The 25,494-nt window shown below is 45.1% G+C and overlaps 2 protein-coding genes across 2 annotated transcripts in view; one reads left to right on the top strand and one right to left on the bottom strand.

Annotated features, from left to right (window-relative positions):
* aldh8a1 (aldehyde dehydrogenase 8 family, member A1) overlaps positions 1 to 24,830 on the top strand; it is a gene marked incomplete at both ends in the record, with an annotated part of 29,327 nt that extends 4,497 nt beyond the window's left edge. Inside the window, 6 exons of the mRNA XM_083789727.1 lie at positions 2,968 to 3,115; positions 3,656 to 3,811; positions 19,816 to 19,965; positions 20,837 to 21,093; positions 23,517 to 23,678; positions 24,375 to 24,830. Of these exons, the coding sequence (XP_083645853.1) occupies positions 2,968 to 3,115; positions 3,656 to 3,811; positions 19,816 to 19,965; positions 20,837 to 21,093; positions 23,517 to 23,678; positions 24,375 to 24,830 (1,329 nt within the window). The remainder of the gene's footprint in view (positions 1 to 2,967; positions 3,116 to 3,655; positions 3,812 to 19,815; positions 19,966 to 20,836; positions 21,094 to 23,516; positions 23,679 to 24,374) is intronic.
* Positions 8,854 to 18,656, bottom strand: LOC310876342 (C-C chemokine receptor type 5-like; the record flags this gene model as incomplete). Its single annotated transcript, XM_083789866.1, has 4 exons — positions 8,854 to 9,874; positions 17,135 to 17,271; positions 17,924 to 18,107; positions 18,637 to 18,656. 4 exons carry the CDS (start codon positions 18,654 to 18,656, stop codon positions 8,854 to 8,856), a joined length of 1,362 nt encoding a protein of 453 aa, XP_083645992.1.
* Positions 24,831 to 25,494: the final 664 nt, after the last annotated feature.

Raw genomic sequence — 25,494 nt, 5'->3', positions numbered from 1 at the left:
TAAGTAAAAGAAAAAAAGAGACAAATAGTAAATACAAAGTTCAACCAAACAATTACGTTTTTTGGCTGTTACAAATTCTTCTACTTTGTAGAATGTTCACATTGTTTGAACAGGTAAGACTATAAGAGCGAAAGTGTGACTACTAGTGCAATTTGATCTGCATGGCTCAGCCCTTCAGTGATTTGTGCCCTCACTTTATCATACTGTACATGCCAGGCAACACACGTGTGGTCATATGCGACCTGCATGGCATTTTGTAACGTGGTTCTGCAACTCTCTAAGCCCTTCCAGCCTTTCAAAGTGTGGTGTTAGTTGGATTCGGGGGTTGAGGCCAAGTAGTAGCCTGACCAGCTTATTAGCATGTCTAAAGAGACACTTGAAGCTGGAGATCCTATCATATCGTTCTCAACCTGTGGGACCCCAGATGACAGTGAAGTGACAATTTAAGGACTTTTAAGACTTTTATAATGCCTCAAAGGCTCTAAAAGAAAAAATACCATTACTGCATCAAAAGTAATCAGCAAACCATGCTATAAAAACTGGTCAAACTGGTGAAAATAGCCGATCTACAAGTTCACAACGAGCTTGTAGATGGCTATTTTCACAATATTTATCTGTGGAACCATTCTGTTGCTTGTCTGGGTGGGGGATCCCCAGTTCAAATATGATTACTTTGGGGGTCCTCAGAACAGGGGGTCCTCTCAAAAAAAATTACAAGATATATTGTGCCAGTTCAATTCTTGTTGGGAGCGTACCTATGTTCCCCAGGTTCTATGTTCCCCACCATGCAAAAAAGGTTCTTTGTTGAATATTTTGTTTTACATGCTGTAATTATACAGTTTGGCTGATTATTCCAATGAATTGGATTCAGTTGTAAAAAGAGCTGGCTTATTTAGTGGGTGGAAGGGGCCCGGTTGAAAAGTAATATAAAGTAATATGTAACTATATTACTCTTGATTCCAAGTAATAAGTAATGTCATAGTATTACTATTTCTAATGAGTAATAAGTAAAGTAAACATATTACTCTTAAGTAATATTGCCCCAGATGACAGTTGGTAACCATTTGGTTACCAACGCTCCATCATTTAGAGAGAGGACCACTGGTGGTCCCCAGACCACCTGGAACCCCCCCAAGGACCACTGGTGGTCCCCAGACCACCTGGAACCCCCCCAAGGACCACTGGTGGTCCCCGGACCACCTGGAACCCCCCCAAGGACCACTGGTGGTCCCCGGACCACCTGGAACCCCCTCGAGGGCCACTGGTGGTCCCCGGACCACCTGGAACCCCCCCAAGGACCACTGGTGGTCCCCGGACCACCTGGAACCCCCTCAAGGACCACTGGTGGTCCCCGGACCACCTGGAACCCCCTCGAGGGCCACTGGTGGTCCCCGGACCACCTGGAACCCCCTCAAGGACCACTGGTGGTCCCCGGACCACTGGTTGAGAACCACTTATTTAAATGCACTAAGGGGGTAGCTTCATCTCTCTGCTAAGGGGGTCCCTGCTTCATATCTCTCTCAGCTAAGGGGGGTCCCTGCTTCATCTCTCTCTCAGCTAAGGGGTCCCTGCTTCATCTCTCTCTCAGCTAAGGGGGTCCCTGCTTCATCTCTCTCAGCTAAGGGGGTCCCTGCTTCATCTCTCTCTCAGCTAAGGGGGTCCCTGCTTCATCTCTCTCTCAGCTAAGGGGGTCCCTGCTTCATCTCTCTCAGCTAAGGGGGTCCCTGCTTCATCTCTCTCAGCTAAGGGGGTCCCTGCTTCATCTCTCTCTCAGCTAAGGGGTCCCTGCTTCATCTCTCTCTCAGCTAAGGGGGTCCCTGCTTCATCTCTCTCTCAGCTAAGGGGGTCCCTGCTTCATCTCTCTCGGCTAAGGGGGTCCCTGCTTCATCTCTCTTTCAGCTAAGGGAGTCCCTGCTTCATCTCTCTCTCAGCTAAGGGGGTCCCTGCTTCATATCTCTCTCAGCTAAGGGGGTCCCTGCTTCATATCTCTCTCAGCTAAGGGGGGTCCCTGCTTCATCTCTCTCAGCTAAGGGGGTCCCTGCTTCATCTCTATCTCAGCTAAGGGGGTCCCTGCTTCATCTCTCTCAGCTAAGGGGGTCCCTGCTTCATCTTTCTCAGCTAAGGGGGTCCCTGCTTCATCTCTATCTCAGCTAAGGGGGTCCCTGCTTCATCTTTCTCAGCTAAGGGGGTCCCTGCTATTAAGACTTAATAGCTCTGCTCATCATGGGCCGACGCCACCTGGTGGTTGAATAGCTACTCCACACTCCACAATAAACCTGTGGGTGTGGCTGAGAATCTGGGGGTGTGTCTGTGGGTGTGTCTAACATAGATACCTGTAGGTACCCATGGATGTCATTTTGAGATCGAGGAAGAAACGGATAGGATTGTACCGTATGTACAGGATGTATGTATTTGGTTAAAATGGGTAGGGTTTAAAAAAAGGCAAGAGTTTGCTCTGGTGCACTGGCCTAAAAGTGGGTCCTTAAAAACTGCTTCAGCTTCTGAGATGTATGTATGTATGTATTTGGTTAAAATGGGTAGGGTTTAAAAAAAAGGCAAGAGCTTGCTCTGGCGCACTGGCCTAAAAGTGGGTCCTTAAAAACTGCTAAAACTTCTGAAATGTATGTATGTATGTATGTATGTTTGTATGTGTTTATGTATCTAAAAGGGGGGGGCTTTTTTGTAAAAAGCCCAGCCCACAATACCTTCATATATTTAAAAATAATTCCAAAATAGGGTTACCAGTGAAGGGCAACATGCCTATTCACTGGGGACTATGCAAGGCAGAGGCGTCCACCCCCCTGAGTCCAAGTTAGACTAGACCGCATACCTAAATATATGTATGTATGTACATACATACTGTACATATGCTACGCGGCCCTCACATGTACAGTAGCGTTGGGGCCACCAGGCCCCCACACCTCCGTTACAAACACACACAGTACATTGTCTAACTTCCTGGTGCAGGTGGAGGCAGCAGTGGAAGCAGCCAAGAAGGCCTTCCCCGATTGGTCAGCCCGCAGCGCGGAGCAGCGAGCCGAGGTTCTCAACAAACTGGCAGACCTGATGGAAGCCCGTCTGGAAGAATTCGCCCAGGCCGAGTCCAGAGACCAAGGTGAGCACACACACCACAGACCATGAACCAATGGCCTCTGTAAACATGTAACTCTGAGTTTTAAACACATTTGACCTGAGGACGATTCTACCAATGTCTTCTAAATCCTGGCATGCAGTTTTCTGAAAAAAAAACATGTTTCTATATGTCAGTGGTTCTCAAACCATTTCATGTCAAGGACCCCCAGAATTATATGTAATTGGCTGCCGGCCCCCATCTTTATATATGTTGTTCCAGGGACCCCCAAGAAGCAAAGATTTTATTTAAAATGTTCACTCTGAAAGAATATATATTCAAAGATTTGCGCCACATTTTCACGATAAAAAAAAAAAATAGCAGATCTACAAGCTCATCAGTCATCAGACTGAAGAATACGTGCACGCAACCTCGCACTAAAGGGAGAGGTCGCGTGCACGCATCCGCCTGGGTTATAGGTTATAATGTCATCACGTCACAGGTCTAGCATTATGACATCACAGGTTATCATGACATCATGTTGTTATCATGACATCATGTTGTTATCATGACATCATGCCACAGGTAAGACGGTGGCGTTTGCCCGGACGGTGGACATTCCCAGGTCGGTGTACAACTTCCGCTTCTTTGCGTCGTCGGTGCTGCACCACACCACGGACTGCAGCCAGATGGACCACCTGGGCTGTGTCAACTACACCGTGCGCAGCCCTGTGGGAGTAGGTGAGACCTCTGTGTGTGTGTGTGTGTGTGTGTGTGTTTATACACAGCCCTGTGGGAGTAGGTGAGACCTCTGTGTGTGTGTGTGTGTGTGTGTGTGTGTGTGTGTGTGTGTGTGTTTATACACAGCCCTGTGGGAGTAGGTGAGACTCTGCCTCTGTGTGTGTGTGTGTATATAACTATATATGTGCGTGCGTGCATCGAGACTGCAGAAAGAATGCATGGCCTTTGCTGTTTACGGGTGTGACTGTTAAAGTGAAGGACGGTCACACACAGGCACATGCACGAGTGTGTGTGTGTGTGAGTGTGTGTGTGATGACAGACATACAGAGACCTTGGCGCTTTTATAGATAGATAGATTGGTAGACCATTTAGATCTTTAAAAACAGATGTTTATGTTCTTTTGTACTGTAGGAACCAGCATTGTAGATAGGATATATTGTCTGTTTAGGCCGGGTGGCATTGCATGCCTGTGTTTGGTGGTGGAAGGAGAGAGGACTGGATATATTTAGTGAGCTTACTTTCTATCCCTTAAAAAATCAATAAAGGCGTAAGCCGCAAAAAAATATCTAGAAAAAAACAAAAAACAAAAACATAAATGGGGCATTACCTGCAGGGTAATTATTAATTTCATTTATCAGTTATTTTTTCACTTTCACAGTTAACCCACCCTCAGTTAGCCTGAGATCAGATTCTAAAAATGTCTTCTACATCCTGACAGTTTTCTGAAAAAGCTATGTTTCTGTCAGTCATTTTTCAAAAACAGCAGACCTACAAGCTCGTAGCGCGCCACTCGGTGCCGTGCTATGAGCTTGTAGATCTGCTATTTTTCAATAGCTAAAGCATGACATAATGCTAACACCAAAATGGGTTAAGGCTGTATGTGTTTCTTTGCGGATGTAAAAGGTTTTTTGAGAAGCTATATACTCAAAGTTAAAGAAGATGCCTCATCACAGCTAAGAGGAGTAAACCACAACGTTTCCTGGCTGGCTATAATAACATGAGGAAACAAACAGTAGAGCTACTATTTTCACTGCATGATTATAATCTATCACACATTGAGTACTGCTTCACAAACAGGTGTGATGTTTCTCAAACCCACAGAACAGCTTTACAAGAGTGCACTTTAAACCTTACTCCTCTCACCACCGTCACGTCTTTCAGAGTTTTAGGTTTGCCAATTATTTTATAAGTTATAAGACCCTACATGGTATTTATATGAATTCATAAAAAGGAAGCCCCGATAGATGCCTGGCCAGCAAACCGCTTTCTGTAAAAAAAGAAAAACTCCTCTCAGTCCAGGGCTACCATCATCATGAGCTCACAGCGCGTTGCGACGCGTTGTGGGTTTGTAGATCTTTGGTTCATGCTGGGGACCTGGGGTTCAAGTGGTTTATAGTCAGAGTATCCTTATCTCTTTATACTTTATTGCATGTGTCAAGTAATTGCATGAGCATAAGCACCACCGAAACCGTAGATCTGCCTCTCCATCTCCCTCTCCCTCCATGTTACAAAACATTGTGTTACCGCGGCATTGTGTTTAATAATCGCCTGGTAGAGACACTCTATAGATATGATCAATTAAACTTAACGTAATATCAAACACCAACAGCCATTAAGTAATCAATAATGTTTATAGAACACATTGTAGTGAATTCTAAGTAGTACATAAGTTGGAACTTGGCACAGAGCCATCGTTTGGCAAAGTGCGGTCAAAACGAATGGTGCCGGTAGCCTACTTGGAATTCACCAAAACGTGTTCTATAAACATCATTGATGAATTAATGGCTTTTTAAAATGTATATTATGATAAGTTTCAGTGATCATATCTATAGAAAAGTGTCTCTTAGCATGCAAATATATCAGTCCATTGTGTTGTGCTGGATCATGTCCATGCAGTCCAGCAAAACATTCCAATCGGCCTCTAGCTTGTTTCATTTTCGTTTCAGTAAGCGTTCCTTGTCGAGTGGCAACACGGATCTGTGCCTGTGATCTGGCAAGCCATGACGCCCACTTTTAAATTAGTAGTATTTAAAGCATCTGCGTTTGAAAACCCAACACATGCTACCGTTTATTCCGGTTGGGAGAACTCTGAACTTTAACCCAGCTCCATACCCCCCCCCCCCCCAGCTATAACGACGTCCCTGATGACACAAGTCTGTGTGAATGTATGACTGGAACCTTACTGGAACCTCCAGTTCCAGTAAGCTAAACAGAACTCTAAAGGTATATTATTGACATACTGTAGTTCAAAGCTGAAAATAAGTGGTATGCATGGTTGACCATCTTTTCTTTTTTCTGTTATTATGGGGAAGGCTTTCGCTGAAAACAACAATCTACCACGCTATGCGTTGTGAGCTTGTAGTGTGTTACTTCTGCATGACACTGACCGTAGTATGAAGTTAATTTATGAGAAAAATGAAATATGGAGATACAAGGTGGTGCTGCACCACACCACGGACTGCAGCCAGATGGACCACCTGGGCTGTGTCAACTACACCGTGCGCAGCCCTGTGGGAGTAGGTGAGACCTCTGTGTGTGTGTGTGTGTGTGTGTGTGTTTATACTCACACTCAGCCATGTGGGAGTAGGTGAGACCTCTGTGTGTGTGTGTGTGTGTGTGTGTGTGTGTGTGTGTGTGTGTGTGTGTGTGTGCGTGTGTGTGTGTGTGTGTGTGTGTGTGTGTGTGTGTGTGTGTTTATACACAGCCCTGTGGGAGTAGGTGAGACCTCTGTGTGTGTGTGTGTGTGTGTGTGTGTGTGTGTGTGTGTGTGTGTGTGTGTTTATACTCACACTCAGCCATGTGGGAGTAGGTGAGACCTCTGTGTGTGTGTGTGTGTTTATACGTGCGTGCGTGCATCAAGACTGCATACTTTACAGAAAGAATGCATGGCCTTTGCTGTTTACGGGTGTGACTGTTAAAGTGAAGGACGGTCACACACGGGCACATGCACGAGTGTGTGTGTGTGTGTGTGTGTGTGTGTGTGTGTGTGTGTGTGATGACAGACATACAGAGACCTTGGCACTTTTATAGATAGATAGATTGGTAGACCATTTAGATCTTTAAAAACAGATGTTTATGTTCTTTTGTACTGTAGAAACCAGCATTGTAGATAGGATATATTGTCTGTTTAGGCCGGGTGGCATTGCATGCCTGTGCTTGGTGGTGGAAGGAGAGAGGACTGGATATATTTAGTGAGCTGTATTCTTGGACAGTATTTTGTAATGTACTGTAGTAGCACCTGCGTGACCATAGGGTGGTGCTGCTGCACCATAGAAAGTATTTAAAGCATCTGCGTTTGAAAACCCAACACATGCTACCGTTTATTCCGGTTGGGAGAACTCTGAACTTTAACCCAGCTCCATACCCCCCCCCCCAGCTATAACGACGTCCCTGATGACACAAGTCTGTGTGAATGTATGACTGGAACCTTACTGGAACCTCCAGTTCCAGTAAGCTAAACAGAACTCTAAAGGTATATTATTGACATACTGTAGTTCAAAGCTGAAAATAAGTGGTATGCATGGTTGACCATCTTTTCTTTTTTCTGTTATTATGGGGAAGGCTTTCGCTGAAAACAACAATCTACCAAGCTATGCGTTGTGAGCTTGTAGTGTGTTACTTCTGCATGACACTGACCGTAGTATGAAGTTAATTTATGAGAAAAATGAAATATGGAGATACAAGGTTTCTGCCAACAATATTGAGTTGCTGCCTGTCGAGAGGAAACCACCTATTACTCAATGTTTATTTTTATTCTTTTCCCCCCGCATAAATCAGTGCTATTGAACAGCCTTTACGTCTGTATGTTGTTTAGAAAATATTGAACCAATGGAAAGTGGAACCTCAACACGGATTTTCCTGGAGGCTTAAACATGCCTAAAATCAGATCTTGAACACAACAAAACTTAAACTCAGGATTAAACTGGAGAAATCTAAAAATGATTGGATTAGACTTCCTTCGGATACATGGCGAATGCATTTATTCCTTGCATTGTGCCTACACATGTTGCGACTTGCGGTCGCAACATGTGTAGGCACAGTGCACTGAAGTTTTTTAATTCCCCCTCTCATGCAAGTAATTGACAATATTATAAAGTCACAACATGACCATTATAAGGCACATTTTTATTTCACAGTACAGTATGTAGAATGGGTACACTTCAGACGAAAGCACAAGTCAATACAACAACTGCTATACTTTGAGGACGAAACCATGAAAAGCACTAAGACTTGTCTACTCAGGGTAATTTGTTTATAATTCATCAGAACATTTAAACATTTTCACATTTCTTAATGGCTGTTGGTAGGGCGTTCCACATTTTAGTGGCATGGGAGCGAAATGAATTGAATCCCTTGTTTGAGCCGAATCTGGGTTGCATGTGGTTTGTTGAACTCCCTCTCAGTGTGGACTTCGTTGACATTAGCTAAGTATTCAGACTTGCCAGGGCGTGCAGAGAGCACTGAGGGGGAAGGTGCCCATAGGGCTGGACTGAGACAAAAATTAGTCTCAGACATTTTCGCGGAATTTGGACCAGACTGGCACACCAGCGAGTCGGCCCACCGGGCATATGTCTGGTACAGGTCAGTCACCCCTGCAGGTGCCCAAGGGTGCGTATAACGTCAGTCACCCCTGCAGGTGCCCAAGGGTGCGTATAACGTCAGTCCACCCCTGCAGGTGCCCAAGGGTGCGTATAACGTCAGTCACCCCTGCAGGGGCCCAAGGGTGCGTATAACGTCAGTCCCGCGGTCCCAATAACGCGACACCCATAAATCCTACTACCAAATATTCCGGCACCATACTAACTATCCCCAAACCCTAACCCTAAGAATAGAGCCCCATACTAACCCTATCCCCAAACCCAAACTTTAAACTTTAAACCCTGCCATATACCACCAGAAATGTAGTACATTGGATGTCTTAATGAAGCACACACACACACACACACACGCACACACACACACACACACACACACACACACACACACACACACACACACACACTAACATTGCGACTACACAACACCGCCTTTCCACTGGCACTTCATATAGCAATGGACCTTTCATCGTCAGTGGTGACAGTTGTTGAATGAGTAGAGCTCATCCTGACCCTGCTCATCAGACACAGGAGGTACTTCCTGAACCTCTCTTCTACAAACACATACAGGATGGGGTTGAGACAGCTGTGAGAATACGCTATGGCCTGGGTGACCTGTAGAGCCAATCTGATTCCGTTGCTGAGGCGACAGACTGTAGATACATGAAAAACGTCGAGTAACTCCAACGCTCTGAAGAATGAGGCGAGGCTGTAAGGCATCCAGCAGCAGAAATACACGGCCACGACTACCAGGACTAAGCGGATGGACTGTTTCTTGGATGATCTTTCTTGAGCTTTCTTGAGCTTCCAAATGATCTGGGCGTAGCAGAAACACATAATGGTCATTGGAATCAGTAAGGTAAGGATGTTCATTTTGAAAAGGCCAAAGACAGTCCAGAAGTGCCTGTTGAGTGTTAAGGTTTCATTCACTAAGGAAGCACCGCAGATGATCTTCAGTGAACTTCGGTCCGTCTCTGCCTTTAGAAGGATTATATCTGGAAAAGAGGCGAGAAATCCGGCAAACCATGTAACGGCAGCGGCGATCACCAAGGTTCGTGTTTGTGCTTTCAGTGCATAAACCGCATGCACTATAGCCAGGTAGCGATCGATGCTCATCAGGACGATGAAGAAGATGCCGCAGTAGAAGCCAATGTGGTAAGCACCGAGGACCATCTTGCACATGGCGTCACCAAACGGCCACTGATCCCGGGCTTGGTGGGCGAGGAAGGGAAGGGAGCACACCAGGAGAAGGTCAGCGATGGCCAGGTTGAGGAGGCACACGTCACTCATGCTACGGAGCTTCACCCCGAAGATGATGACCCAGAGGACCAGCAGGTTCCCCAGAAGACCCACGACGAAGAACAGAGAATAGATCACTGGGAGAAAGGAGGTCCCATGTTGTTCATATTCACACACGTTTCCTTCCCCGGGGCCGTACGTCTCGTAGTCATATGTAGTTTCAGATGAGCTGAAAATAAATTGCAGGATAAGAGTAGGGATTAGGTGCATGTTTATAATAAAATTATGCACTAGTGGGCTATATTAGATCAATTTTTGAAAGAAAAACAGCAATATCTTAGAGATGTGTAGAACATATTACGTTTTGTGCTTCAAGAGTCTCTAGATTGGTATATGTTGTGACATACAGATCTACGTATACTGTTTGCAAAATGTGATAAAGTCAAGAAAGGGTTTATGTTTTTCCGGGATATATGCATGAGCTCACATAAAAAATGAATGACATTTTTCATTAGAAAAAAATCAAATTTTCTTTTCCTATACATTTAAAAAATATACACGTATAAACATTTCACAGTTCTAAAACAAACAAATCCAAGCAATTCCATAATTTAAAACATAAAATAATTATACTGTATATTGCAGGGGGAGAAAAACATCGACTAATCGAGATTGGAAATCGACCATTCGACTAATCGAGGTCATGTCTAGTGAAATTGTATGTCAGTTGTATGTCAGACAAAAGTTAAAAGTCTCACCTGGCAGTGGTGACATCCATTATTGACTGTGCTGTGTCGACACACCAGGCGCCAACCTCTACATATGCACAATGAGAAGCGTTTGCACTTAATTTAAATAGAAGCACGCACACGCACACGCACACACACACACACACACACACACACACACACACACACACACACACACACACACACACACACACACACACACTACTCCAAGGGTAGTACTCTGTCCAGCTCTGCTTGTAGGTAAAAGTGTGTTCGGACTTGTGTTGCTCCGAGGGGTCAGCCCACTGCAGACAGTTGCGTTTACCTCGACTGTGATGTACTCATGTGAGACCTGAGAGTGCATTCTTCAAACCTATAATCTAATCTCTGACCCATTCCCCAAGGAGCGCTGTAGTTCCAGGCTAAGAACATGTGTCGATACGTGTGTGTGTAACATGAAACACTGTCACACATATTGAATGGATGTTATGCATATAAGGAATGTACATAGCACGCCATGATAGAATAGTGGAACTCATAGCGAAAGGACATATGAAAACATCATGCATCTTCAGTGAGAATGTACAAACATTCCAGGGTCATTCCATCCATGTTCCAACTCTGTGATAACTCAGATACCTTTACATCTCTGACAGCTAATACACCAGATAGTGTTGTGGTTGATGAAGAGTCCAGAGAAGTGTCTGTATTAGAGATAGCAGCACCTTTGACCACAGCCTAGAGGAAGCCTTTATGACCAAGGTCATTCAATACCAACCACTTCTACATAACATCTCAGAGCTGTGCAGGCTATTTGTCTTTATATTTTAATTTGGCAGCCTAGGGCATACCCACAGACTGGTTGTTAGAGGGTTCCAACAACGTGGGATTCCCAAAAAGGAGGCAAAAAGGCTGGCAAATTATTGTGGCGTCTCCGCTATAATTGGCAGCCGTCATATTATGGCAGAGTTACTTATTTGTAAATAAGTAATAAGAACTTAAATATATATTAAACTTATATCAAATAAGTATTGACTTATTTGTTACTTATACATAAGAGTACTGAGTGACTATTGTGCCTATTGTATCAAGAAAACACGTATTTTGCAGATGTAACTCTAATATTTGTGTCCTTGTATGCATATCCTTTGTGTGGACATAAATGGTTAAAATGTGTGTGTGTGTGTGTGTGTGTGTGTGTGTGTGTGTGTGTGTGTGTGTGTGTGCAAGCTTATTAAAATCGCGCAAAAAAACAATGCTTTTTAAGCCATTTAAATAGCGTTTTGCATGAGCGCATACCGGTAGCCCCCGACCCCCCCCCCCCCCCCCCCCTCTCCTAACTTCATTCCATGACTGGATCGAGAGGCATTTGCATGCGCTGCAGCTTTAGATTTTCTTTTCGCAGATAAGTAAGCCTGGGACCGAGGCTATGCAGCTATAGTCAAGTCTACCAACCAACTGCAATCTACAGCCATGTCTTTCTCGCGTTACGTCTCGTCCTTTTAATTAAGGATAAACCTGACGCACTCGAATGCCACTAAATGTGACATGCCGACAGTGCCTACTAGGCAGCAAAGTGGGGACCGCATCTCTTTTTTTTCCCGTCATATGGAAAATCACGGGGTGCCAACTTAACTCACGGACCTCCATCACTACAGCCTACCACCAGAACCACATAAGGTTTAGGCTGCGAGGCATGCAGCCTAATATACAGTAATGTCATAAACGTGCATGCAGGTCACGACAGTGACAGAGACAGACAGAACAGGAGCGGAGGAGGAGATGCAGTGTTGCAAAACAGCATTTGTCACGGGCTGAAACTCATTCCAATGACGTGAGCAATGTTATTTAATTAATGCTTCACATAATCACAGGTTCAGGTTTTCGTTCACTAATCTTGTTGTATATTAAATGAATGAAGACTTTAATAATTTAGGCTACAACAGTAGCCTACAACTAACAACACACAGCAGGCGCGTAGCGTGGATCAAATGATTGACTGGGCAAATTAATTAGCATGGGGGGGGCGCATCCCCGGCCGTTAGGTGTGAAGTGTGAACGGTTTGGGGGACCATTTAAAACAAAGGCGGCTTGCATGCTGTGGTTTACTAACCAGAAAGGCAAGCGAGGTGAGAGGAGAAACAGACAGGGTAGGCCTTTCTTTAATTCATGCATGATGCAGGTGTTCGTTCTTTATATATATTTAAGATACAATAACACACCAGTTGGGCTTGCAAGTTGCGTGTGCGTGTGTGCGCCTGTGTGTGTGTGTATGAGAGGGGGGTGAGGCGGGCAGCAAGGGGAAACTTTTTTATTTGCTTTTTCCATTGTGTAACTAGGTTACCATGCGTTGTTTGGTCGTATTGCAAAACGTTCATGTCGCAAAAACGAGGGCGAGGCTAGGGCGTGCCAGATAGATTTCAGCCGTCACATTTATTAACGTCGGAACGAAATTAAGGAAGGATCAGCTGTTTGCGATCACTTTATAAATGCCGTGGCGACGTGGGTGTACTACGAAACCTGCACTCGAAATTCGAATCTGTGGCAGATTTTACACTCGATTGATAAATGAGGGCCATAGTCTGTGTGAATGTATGACTGGGACCTCCAGTTCCAGTAAGCTAAACAGAACTCTAAAGGTATATTATTGACATACTGTAGTTCAAAGCTGAAAATAAGTGGTATGCATGGTTGACCATCTTTTCTTTTTTCTGTTATTATGGGGAAGGCTTTCGCTGAAAACAACAATCTACCACGCTATGCGTTGTGAGCTTGTAGTGTGTTACTTCTGCATGACACTGACCGTAGTATGAAGTTAATTTATGAGAAAAATGAAATATGGAGATACAAGGTTTCTGCCAACAATATTGAGTTGCTGCCTGTCGAGAGGAAACCACCTATTACTCAATGTTTTTTGTCTCCACCAGGCCGAAGGCATGGGGGGAGAGTATGTTTTGCACTCCGTCCGTCCGTGTGTCCGTCCGTGTGTGTGTGTGTGTGTGTGTGTGTCCGTCCGTCCGTGAGCAGCTAATCTCGGCCACCGTTAACCCGCTCGATGCCAAATTTTGCACACACACTCCCTGGATGCCAACGATGAACCTCTGCCCCAAATTTTCCAGAACGGCCTGTTATAGCGCCACCAGGAGGCCGCTTTGTGCAAAACAAGTTTTTGCACAGTACACCTACAGATTTTGTCCAAACATCACGCAAATTGGTACACAGTCTCTCTAGAGCCATTCAACGAAACCGGTCTTTCACATTTCTCAGACTCCATCCTGATTGGTTAAGATTGGCTTCCAAAGTTCACAGGAGTGCTCAGTTTCAAACAAAATGCTGCAAATCATGAACACATCGCGTGATTTCCGTGAAATTGTGCACCCACATTCCCACTAGGCCGAGGACGAAATGCCACATGAACAATTTCAACTCAGACTCAAGGTGGCGCTATAACTGGCCGAAAAGTGTTTTTACCTCTAACTGCACGGATCTGTGGATAACTTTGTATGCCAACTCCCTAAAGGCCAAGGAAAAACCTTTGCCTGGAATTTTTCACATCTGCTCTTTATAGCGCCACCAGGAGGCCGACATATGTAAAACACATTTTCTATTATTACTCCTTCAGATTTTATCCAAATTTCACGCAAATCGCTATACACTATCTCCATAGTCATGTGATCAACACGGAGCGGCACCATTTCCCATCTTCCATCCTGATTGGCTAAGATTGGCTTCCAAAGCTCACACGATTCCTCCATTTCGAAAAAAGGCCACAAATCACAAACACAGTGTGCAATTTCCGTTAAATTATACACGCACATTTTCACTAGGCCGAGGACGACATGCCACATTTTTTTCCTCAAAATCAGCCTCACGGTGGCGCTATAACAGGCCAATTCCTGTTTTTAGCTATAACTGCATCGATCTGTATACAACTTATGTATGCACACATGGAAAAACATTGTACCTGCATCCCTCCAACACGAACCTCCGGCCCAAATCTTCCTCAACAGCCTGTTATAGCGCCACCATGAGGCCACAACCTGACCTGCCCTGGTGGAGACCTGTGCCGATTGGCACTTTGTCTAGTTTAGTTTTTTTTCCCCAGCATAAATCAGTGCTATTGAACAGCCTTTACGTCTGTATGTTGTTTAGAAAATATTGAACCATTGGAAAGTAATAAAACACGCTTTGGACAAAACCTCTTAACTCCATTGGACCCTCAAACTGTCTGCTAAAACAACTAACTCCACCACCTCTCCCCCTCTCATGCAAGTAATAAGACATAAGACAATATTATAAAGTCACAACATGACCATTATAAGGCACCTTTTTATTTCACAGTACAGTATGTAGAATGGGTACACTTCAGACGAAAGCACAAGTCAATACAACAACTGCTATACTTTGAGGACGAAACCATGAAAAGCACTAAGACTTGTCTACTCAGGGTCATCCGTTTTTAATTCATCAGAACATTTAAACATTTTCACATTTCTTTTTTTTGTCATCAAAGTTTTTTAATGATTTTAAATAAAGCATACAAAATCCACATGACTTACACAAAAGAAAAAGACAAGAAAAAACAAACAAACAAAACACACCTAGCAGTCAAAAAAAAGAAAACCCCTGGACAACACCCCTCCACACTTGTTGACACTCGTGATTATATCATATGTAATGTACAAATACAAAATGTTACAACAATCCTTTGATATACAAATAAAAATAGTCCCATATCTCATGGAACTTCCCTTTGACGTTATTCCTCTTGGCAATTGAGTATTCAAAGGATGCCGCTTCAGTCATAAGTTGGGTCCAGTCTGTGATCTCTGGCGTAGCAGAGCTCTTCAGTCATAAGTTGGGTCCAGTCTGTGATCTCTGGCGTAGCAGAGCTCTTCCAGTTTCTCAGTATCAACCTAGCTGCAGTAATAAGGCCTGCAGTCACCAATGCATGTTGTGCCTTGGTGACCCCCAGTGGCAGCACCGTGCGATCTCCCAAGAGACATAACCTTGGGCATTCTGGTAGTATTAGCCCCATCCAGTCTCCAAGTTTCCCCAGTACCTCTTTCCAGAAAGGCACAACCACAGGTCATTCCCAAAATGCATGTAAAAATGTACCATCTTCCCCTTTACATTTCCAACACCGTTTGTCTTCCACCAAGCCCATCCTAAACAGTTTCACAGGGGTATAGTAGAATCTATGTATAATTTTGTAATGTGTAAATTTGCTTTTAATATCCCTAGTGGCCCACCCAACTTTGGAAATGATATTTGACCATTTCTCTTCACTTATTTCACATTCTAAATCCCTTTGCCATATTAATCTAAGATTTTCAGTCTTTGCACTTTGTAATTCCATTATATTTTTGTAAATTATTGAAGCCCTATGCATTGTCGGTGGCCAGTCAAAAATTGTTTTCAACATATTAGGTTCCTCTATACCCCTGTTAAGGTTGAACACACTTCCAACACTACTTCTTAGTTGAAGATATTTCCAAAATTCACCCCTACCCATCACATTAAATTGATTCTCCAACTCCTGATATGACTTAAAAGTTGTATCCATATATACATTTTCACATTTCTTAATGGCTGTTGGTAGGGCGTTCCACATTTTAGTGGCATGGGAGCGAAATGAATTGAATCCCTTGTTTGAGCCGAATCTGGTGGTTTGTTGAACTCCCTCTCAGTGTGGACTTGGTTGACATTAGCTAAGTATTCAGACTTGCCAGGGCGTGCAGAGAGCACTGAGGGGGAAAAGGTGCCCATAGGGCTGGACTGAGACAAAAATTAGTCCCGGACATTTTCCCGGAATTTGGACCAGACTGGCCCACCAGCGGGTCAGCCCACCGGGCATATGTCTGGTACGTCCTGTGGCCAGTCAGTCCACCCCTGCAGGTGCCCAAGGGTGCGTATAACGTCAGTCACCCCTGCAGGTGCCCAAGGGTGCGTATAACGTCAGTCCTGCGGTCCCAATAACGCGACACCCATAAATCCTACTACCAAATATTCCGGCACCATAGTAACTATCCCCAAACCCTAACCCTAAGAATAGAGCCCCATACTAACCCTATCCCCAAACCCAAACTTTAAACTTTAAACCCTGCCATATACCACCAGAAATGTAGTACATTGGATGTCTTAATGAAGCAAGATGTTCCACAGTAACTTGGCCCATGTCATTGGACACAGTAAAATAACATTAAACAATGGATGGTACTGTGAATGTTTTGGTGACATCAGAGAATGCACAATATGAAGCAATTACATTCATTTAATATACAAACATTGCAGGGATAGCCACATTAACCACACTGTCTGACACACACACAGTGCTGCACACACATTTGAATTATGTTATTTGGTCCACACTTTAAAAGGAAAATGCATACAAGGACACAAACATTATGGGTGCAGTTATGTTACAATCACAATCCTACGACACATGTTTGGAATCATGATACAAGAATGTCACTCAGCAGCGTCTCTGATAGCCATATTCGTTCACACGACGGTGCTCAGGACTAGGCTTAGTCTCATATGGTGGCATAGACAGTACAACAGGGACAGTACAACACCTTGCAAGTCCTTCTGCCTCATCCTCTGGACACTCCAAGCTGTCGAGAGTTCGAAACGCTCCCACAACTGTCTGTGGACATGTCCCAGGCTGGACCATCAGAGAGAACGGAGCCAGCAGTCTCACACTGCCGCCCGGTGACAACACGCGGCGTCCGCCTGCCGTAGGGAAGTTGCCGACTCACCGGGTCTCTCCCGGTGACGCTGCACCCTCCACACTCCACAGGCTCTCATGGGCCTGGAAGTCCACACACCGCTGCCCCGATGGCGGACCGACACACCGCGGGGAAGTCACCGGGTCCACTGCCTCTCCTCCCGGCACCTGTTACTGTTCACGGGAGGGACCAACAGGCAGCGTGGTCGCCGGTAGTAGACTACGTCGCAGAGTACATCTTGACGTGATATCCTGACACACAGCCACCGCCACAGGAGTTGCAAAAGTTCCAAAAGCTGCACCCACTACATTAACGACTGACACACTGACACACACACAGTGCACACACACACACACACACACACACACACACACACACACACACACACTCACACAAACACTAACACTGCGACTACACAACACCACCTTTCCACTAACCTCGCCTCACCAGGCTTTCTCTTTCAAAAGTCCATATGATCCGGGCTGGGGCCGGATGATGTGGTTACGTCATGTTGTAGTATTGTTTTGTAGTCGCCAGACAGGATGAACAGGCGGCGGCAACTTCCTTTTCCCTCTCAATAAAAGCTCTCGTAAAATAAAAAATAAAAAATAAATAAATAATAAAAGCTTCCGCTTCTTCCTGTTTGTTGTAGGCAAACCATTGCCTACAACATGACGTAAGCATATCATCCGGCTCCAGCCCGGATCATATACCGAAAGGAAATGGTGCCCAGGCTACCTTTCCACTGGCACTTCATATAGCATTGGACATTGCATCGCCAGTGGTGACAGTTGTTGAATGAGTAGAGCTCATCCTGACTTTGCTCATCAAACGCAGGAGGTACTTCCTGATGACCCAGAGGACCAGCAGGTTCCCCAGAAGACCCATGACGAAGAACAGAGAATAGATCACTGTGAGAAAGGAGGTCCCATGTTGTTCATATTCACACACCTTTCCTACGTACTGATCGTACGGCTCGTAGTCATATGTAGTTTCAGGTGGGCTGAAAAATAAATTGCAGGATAAGATTAGGGATTAGGTGCATGTTTATTATAAAATGATGCAGTAGGCAACATTAGATCCATTTTTGAAAGAAAAACAACAGCATCTTAAACCTGTGTAGAACATATTACGTTTTGTGCTTCAAGAGTCTCTAGATTGTGACATATACAGATCTACGTATACTGTTTGCAAAATGTGATAAAGTCATGTTTTTTTTTGTTTTGCAAAATGTGATAAAGTCATGAAAGGGTTTATGTTTTTCCGGGATATATGCATGAGCTCACATAAAAAATGAATGAAAATTTTCATTAGAAAAAATCACATTTTCTTTTCTTATACATTATATAAACATTTCACAATTCTAAAACAAACAAATCTAATTCCATAATTTAAAACATAAAATAATTATACTGTATATTGCAGGGGGAAAAAAACATCGACTAAGAGATTGGAAGTCGACTATTCGACTAATCGAGGTCAGGTCTAGTGACCAAATCAGTTGTATATCAGACTAAAGTTAAAAGTCTCACCTGGCAGTGGTGACATCCATTATTGACTGTGCTGTGTCGACACACCAGGCGCCAACCTCTACATATGCACAATGAGAAGCGTTTGGGGCCAACGGCACTAAATAGAAGCGCGCACACGCACACACACACACACACACACACACACACACACACACACACACACACACACACACACACACACACTCTCTCTCTCTCTCTCTCTCTCTCTCTCTCTCCAAGGGTAGTGTTCGGACTTGTGTTGCTCCGAGGGGTCAGCCCACTGCAGACAGATGCGACCTGAGAGTGCATTCTTCAAACCTATAATCTAATCTCTGACCCATTCCCCAAGGAGCGCTGTAGTTCCAGGCTAAGAACATGTGTCGACACAACACTACACATGTGTGTGTGTAACATGAAACACTGTCACACATCTTGAATGGATGTTATGCATATAAGGAATGTACATAGCACGCCATGATAGAATAGTGGAACTCATAGCGAAAGGACATATGAAAATATCATGCATCTTCAGTGAGAATGTACAAACATTCCAGGGTCATTCCATCCATGTTCCAACTTGTGATAACTCAGATACCTTTACATCTCTGACAACTAATACACCAGATAGTGTTGTGGTTGATGAAGAGTCCAGAGAAGTGTCTGTATTATAGCCCTACACCTTTGACCACAGCTTAGAGGAAGCCTTTATGACCAAGGTCATAAAATACCAACCACTTCTACATAACATCTCAGAGTTGGGCTAATAGGTGGCGCAGACTATTTGTCTTTATATTTGGCAGCCTAGGGCATACCCACAGACTGGTTGTTAGAGGGTTCCAACAACGTGGGATTCCCAAAAAGGAGGCAAAAAGGCTGGCAAAGTATTGTGGCGTCTCCGCTATAATTGGCAGCCGTCATATTATGGCAGAGTTACTTATTTGTAAATAAGTAATAAGAACTTAAATATATATTAAACTTATATCAAATAAGTATTGACTTATTTGTTACTTATACATAAGAGTACTGAGTGACTATTGTGCCTATTGTATCAAGAAAACACATATTTTGCAGATGTAACTCTAATGTACCTATAATATTTGTGTCCTTGTATGCATATCCTTGTGTGGACATAAATTGTTAAAATGTGTGTGTGTGTGTGTGTGTGTGTGTGCGTGCGTGCGTGCGTGCGTGCGTGCGTAGCTGGTCTGATCAGCCCCTGGAACCTCCCGCTGTACCTTCTCACGTGGAAGATCGCCCCAGCCATCGCCACAGGGAACACAGTGGTAGCCAAACCCAGTGAGATGACCTCTGTCACCGCCTGGATGATGTGCAAACTGATGCACCATGCAGGTATAGGATAAGGATCACACACAGCATAATGAAGATAAACTGATGTATGTGACCATACCATTAACAACCTATATATAAGGCAAAAATGTCCAAAAAGTCAAAATGTGATGAATGTATGTATATAGAAAAAATATATATATACACCAAATTTCCCACTTTAAACAAAAGAAGCCTGTTGGCTGCCAGACTAACACACAAGTAGAGGAGGGCTTATACTCGACTGTAAACACAGGAAGAAAGTCTTCATTATAAACATTGAAGTCAGTGTTGTTTTTGGCAGCAAACTTTGATTTCAGATTTAGTCATAGTCTCTTGAATAGTTTTCATTTCGTTTCAGTCACGTTTTAGTCACCTGGAATGTTTTAGTGTTAGTCTAGTTTTAGTCGACTAAATGTCATAAGAATATAGTCTACTAAATCTACAGGTGATTTAGTCGACTAAAATGTATTTTGACGGGCCTTGACGCCGTCGTCGTAATGGCTGATTTTATATTTGCTGAAAATAGCAGATCTACAAGCTCACAACACGTCGTAGAGTTGTCCTTGTAGATCTGCTATTTTCAGCATGCAACCAAGTGTAAAATCACTTGTACTGGATCTCTTGTCCACTATAGTCCCTTCCTAATTTTAGTCTAGTTTTATCTGTTGACAAAATTGTCAATATATTTAGTCTTAGTTTGAATCATCATAGCTTAGTTTTCATTACGTTTCCAGTTTTTTCGTCTTAGATTTAGTCGACGAAATCAACACTGGTTGAAGTGGAGATACAAAATGTAAACTTACTGTCTAAAATATGTAGCACTATTATAGACTTTGTGAGTTACTGCCTCTGACAGCGAGTCCCGGGCCCTTCCCTCCCTCCCACACCTCAGGGGTCCCTCCGGGTGTTGTAAACATGGTCTTCGGCACGGGGCCCAAGGCGGGCGATGCCCTGGTGGCTCATCCGGACGTCCCCCTCATCTCCTTCACGGGCTCCACGGCCACGGCCCAGCGCATCACGGAGCGCAGCGCCCCCTACTGTAAGAAACTCTCCTTGGAGCTGGGCGGTAAAAACCCAGCGCTGGTGTTCGCCGACGCGGACCTGGACCAATGCGTTGCCACGACTGTCCGTTCCAGCTTCTCCAATCAGGTGAGTGAGTGTATGGTACGGGACCATCCATATAGACCATCCATATAGGCCAATCAGGTGAGTGAGTGTATGGTACGGGACCATCCATATAGACCATCCATATAGGCCAATCAGGTGAGTGAGTGTATGGTACGGGACCATCCATATAGACCAATCAGGTGAGTGAGTGTATGGTATTGGTACGGGACCATCCATATTGGCCAGGGGTGGGACACTATACTGGAGAAGGCCACTATACTTCCACACTCACGCCAGAGAGCTACAATGCATATCATACTGTCGTGGCAGAAATAGCCGATCTACCGATCTATTTTTTGCTATTATTTCATTTGAAATCCTGAATAAGTTTTTGCTCATTTTGAACTGAATTGTATTATTTTAAATTGAATTTCAAATGGCAATCAATAATATATCTGTATTCCGATATTAACCTTAAAGGGCCACATTAAGTGAAGGTGGGGGCAGCATGCATGTGGCCCCCGGGCTGCCAGTTGATATTAACCTGAGGGCCACATTAAGTGAAGGTGGGGGCAGCATGCATGTGGCCCCCGGGCCGCCAGTTGATATTAACCTTAAAGGGCCACATTAAGTGAAGGTGGGGGCAGCATGCATGTGGCCCCCGGGCTGCCAGTTGATATTAACCTGAGGGCCACATTAAGTGAAGGTGGGGGCAGCATGCATGTGGCCCCCGGGCTGCCAGTTGATATTAACCTTAAAGGGCCACATTAAGTGAAGGTGGGGGCCGCATGCATGTGGCCCCCGGGCCGCCAGTTGATATTAACCTTAAAGGGCCACATTAAGTGAAGGTGGGGGCAGCATGCATGTGGCCCCCGGGCCGCCAGTTGATATTAACCTTAAAGGGCCACATTAAGTGAAGGTGGGGGCCGCATGCATGTGGCCCCCGGGCCGCCAGTTGATATTAACCTTAAAGGGCCACATTAAGTGAAGGTGGGGGCAGCATGCATGTGGCCCCCGGGCTGCCAGTTGATATTAACCTTAAAGGGCCACATTAAGTGAAGGTGGGGGCAGCATGCATGTGGCCCCTGGGCCGCCAGTTGATATTAACCTTAAAGGGCCACATTAAGTGAAGGTGGGGGCAGCATGCATGTGGCCCCCGGGCTGCCAGTTGATATTAACCTTAAAGGGCCACATTAAGTGAAGGTGGGGGCAGCATGCATGTGGCCCCCGGGCCGCCAGTTGATATTAACCTTAAAGGGCCACATTAAGTGAAGGTGGGGGCCGCATGCATGTGGCCCCCGGGCCGCCAGTTGATATTAACCTTAAAGGGCCACATTAAGTGAAGGTGGGGGCAGCATGCATGTGGCCCCCGGGCTGCCAGTTGATATTAACCTTAAAGGGCCACATTAAGTGAAGGTGGGGGCAGCATGCATGTGGCCCCTGGGCCGCCAGTTGATATTAACCTTAAAGGGCCACATTAAGTGAAGGTGGGGGCAGCATGCATGTGGCCCCCGGGCTGCCAGTTGATATTAACCTTAAAGGGCCACATTAAGTGAAGGTGGGGGCCGCATGCATGTGGCCCCCGGGCCGCCAGTTGCCCATGTATGATATAGGCTGAGCCGGTCAGATTCACTATTTCTCTTCTCAGTACAGAAAAAGTAACAAGATTAGATAAAGTTTCTAAAGAAATCACCGCTATAAGTCCCTATAGCCACCCTATATATATTCGCAAAATTATGTCTCTAGTCTAGAGGAAATGGCATGGGGTATAACCAAACTCATTAGGGCTCAACCTGCAATATGCCTATTACATTGTAATCAGCAGTCCTATATAGCTACAGCAGAGGTTCCCAACAACTGGTACCAGTACCACTGGTGGTACTTGAGCCCCCTCTGGTGGTACTCAGAGGAGTCACCTAAAAAAAGAATGAAATATTTATATTACTACAGGTAGCAACCAAGCTTTGTTGGTTGAAATAAGCTATCCAGTCGTGCTGAAATGAGCATGACAGCACACCTAGCCGTAAATAGAAGAACAAATTAATCACATTAGAAATAGCAGCAGCATTATTGGCTTAGGAATGGAACAAAAAGGACAGCTCCTTTAACATAAGTTATTATGGTGGTACTTATTGGAGAGGCAAATATTGTCTGAGGTGGTTCAGTATAAAAAGGTTGGGAAACAATGGCCTACAGTATATGGCCCACCAGTGATGTCATCCGCATGCGTGACGCACGTACAGTAGGCAGAAATGGCAATGTTCGAATTATTAGTGAATATAAATGCACGGGACAAGTTTATTAGTATAGGTATGCAGTTGTATAGTTTGTCCACATGAGGGCGATCCTAGATCATATTGAGACTGGCATCTTGACTTTTTTATCTACCAGTTTCTGTCTCTCTCTCCCTCTCTTTCCCTCCCCTGATCCGTTCCTATATCTCCATCTCTTCTACATCGTTCCAGGGGGAAATATGTCTCTGTACCAGTAGGATTTATGTAGAGAGAAGTATTTACCCCGAGTTCCTGACAAGGTTCGTGGCTGCGGCGAGGAAGTGGAAGACGGGCGCGCCGTCAGATCCTAGCAACAACAACGGAGCACTTATCAGCAAGGAACACCTGGAGAAGGTGAACGCATCTTCGGTATCATTCTATCAATCAAATAAAACTGTTTGTATTCACACTTTGTAGTGCATAAGACTTCCTCAAGAAGCCACGATGAGACACTTACACAAAGCCTTAATTTTAGTCTGGCAGCCCGCCAGAACCGTAGTCTACGTTTTCTAGGCTTTATATTCTTTAATCCGTGTTTTGATCGGATCGCATCGATAGCTCTCTCTCCCGTTAGCATCACAGTGTAAAGTGGTACAGTGGCCGCGGCCATTTTGAACATCCACTTGCACTCTATGTGCTGCTTTCAATGGCCTGTATCTCCAAATCGGCGCAATGAATGTCGCTTCTGGTGAAAACAAAGTTTTTTCAACGGCCGACAGCAGGCGCTGTGATAGGTTCATGTGTTTAATACTATACTTAATTTAATTATTCACTATTTGTGGGCTTTTTTTCTACAGCGTTTATGCAGCTACTGTACCGTGGATATGATTTTTTTAGTGCTGCAGCCACACACACATTGGCCAGAAATGTGTGTCTCTGGCTGGCATGGGTCCGTCCGAGCACGGCACACACACATACACACACACTACAGTACAGCACCACTCAGTTCTGACTGGTCTGATTTTATATATCTCTAATGGAATGAGTTCCAAATGCCTCCCCTCTGACGCCGGCTCTGATATCTGCTCTGATCTCTGCTCTGATCTCCAGGTGCGTGGCTTCGTGGCGCTGGCCCGGTCGGAGGGCGCCACGGTCCACTGTGGCGAGGGCGTGGACCGGCCGGACGACCTCCCGGCGTCCTGCGCCTCGGGCTACTTCATGCCCGTCACGGTCATCTCCGACGTGGCCCACGGCTCCCGGGTCATGCAGGACGAGATCTTCGGCCCCGTGGCCTGCGTCAGCGCCTTCGACACGGAGGACGAGGCGGTGGCGCGGGCCAACGGCGTGCGCTACGGCCTGGCGGCCACCGTGTGGTCCCGGGACGTGGGCCGGGTCCACCGGGTGGCCCGCCGGCTGCAGACGGGCCTGGTGTGGACCAACTGCTGGCTGGTCAGGGATCTGAACCTGCCCTTCGGCGGCATGAAGCACTCGGGGGTGGGGCGGGAAGGAGGGAAGGATTCCTATCACTTCTTCACGGAGGTGAAGACCATCACCATCAAACACTGAGAGGATTATTATTAGCCCTGAAACATGATTATGATGACAGTCATCATTATGACAGTCACGGCTCAACTTATTTTTTTGCGACTGCTACATTTACAGCGCAAGCGTGAACATATAAACGATTTCAAATACAGTGAAGTGCTCACCCGAGTGCCACTATACGGAATTACGGATGTTAGAGTTTTGCTGGGTCGGCTTCAATTAAAAAGGCATTTTAATCCGACGGCTATTTTTCCTCAAGATGGGGTGCGTTCGTAAATTCACAGTTGCACGCCGGGCGCACACTCGCCTATTAGTTTGTATTGGCAGTGCGGTTAGTAGTACGTGCCTAGCAGTCTGCCTACGGTATATCGAACGCACCCAGTGTATCAGAGTGAAACACATCCTAACTGATAGGGGCTCGTAGTTGTAAACCTATGGGGCGAAAAAAACGGAGAAACTGGCGGTCAGATAAAAAAGCTTTTTTATTGAACACTGTGGAATGCACAGTACTTTTCTTTCTCCTTTATTTACCATGGAGGGTAAGTGCTCATTTTCAACAACACCCTGCACATAGAAACACACATTCAAGCCTGGGAGCTGACCAGTACAACCACAGTCCACTAAGCAGCTCCACTGGAGCATGTTGGGGATTCAGTGCCTTGCTCAAGGGCACTTCATCGGTGGT

This window comes from Protomyctophum parallelum (genome assembly GCF_964188405.1).
Source record: "Protomyctophum parallelum genome assembly, chromosome: 19".
NCBI classification, from domain to species: Eukaryota; Metazoa; Chordata; class Actinopteri; order Myctophiformes; family Myctophidae; genus Protomyctophum; species Protomyctophum parallelum.
The sequence above is the reverse complement of the archived record's forward strand: the minus strand, read 5'-3'. Positions and strand labels throughout refer to the sequence as shown.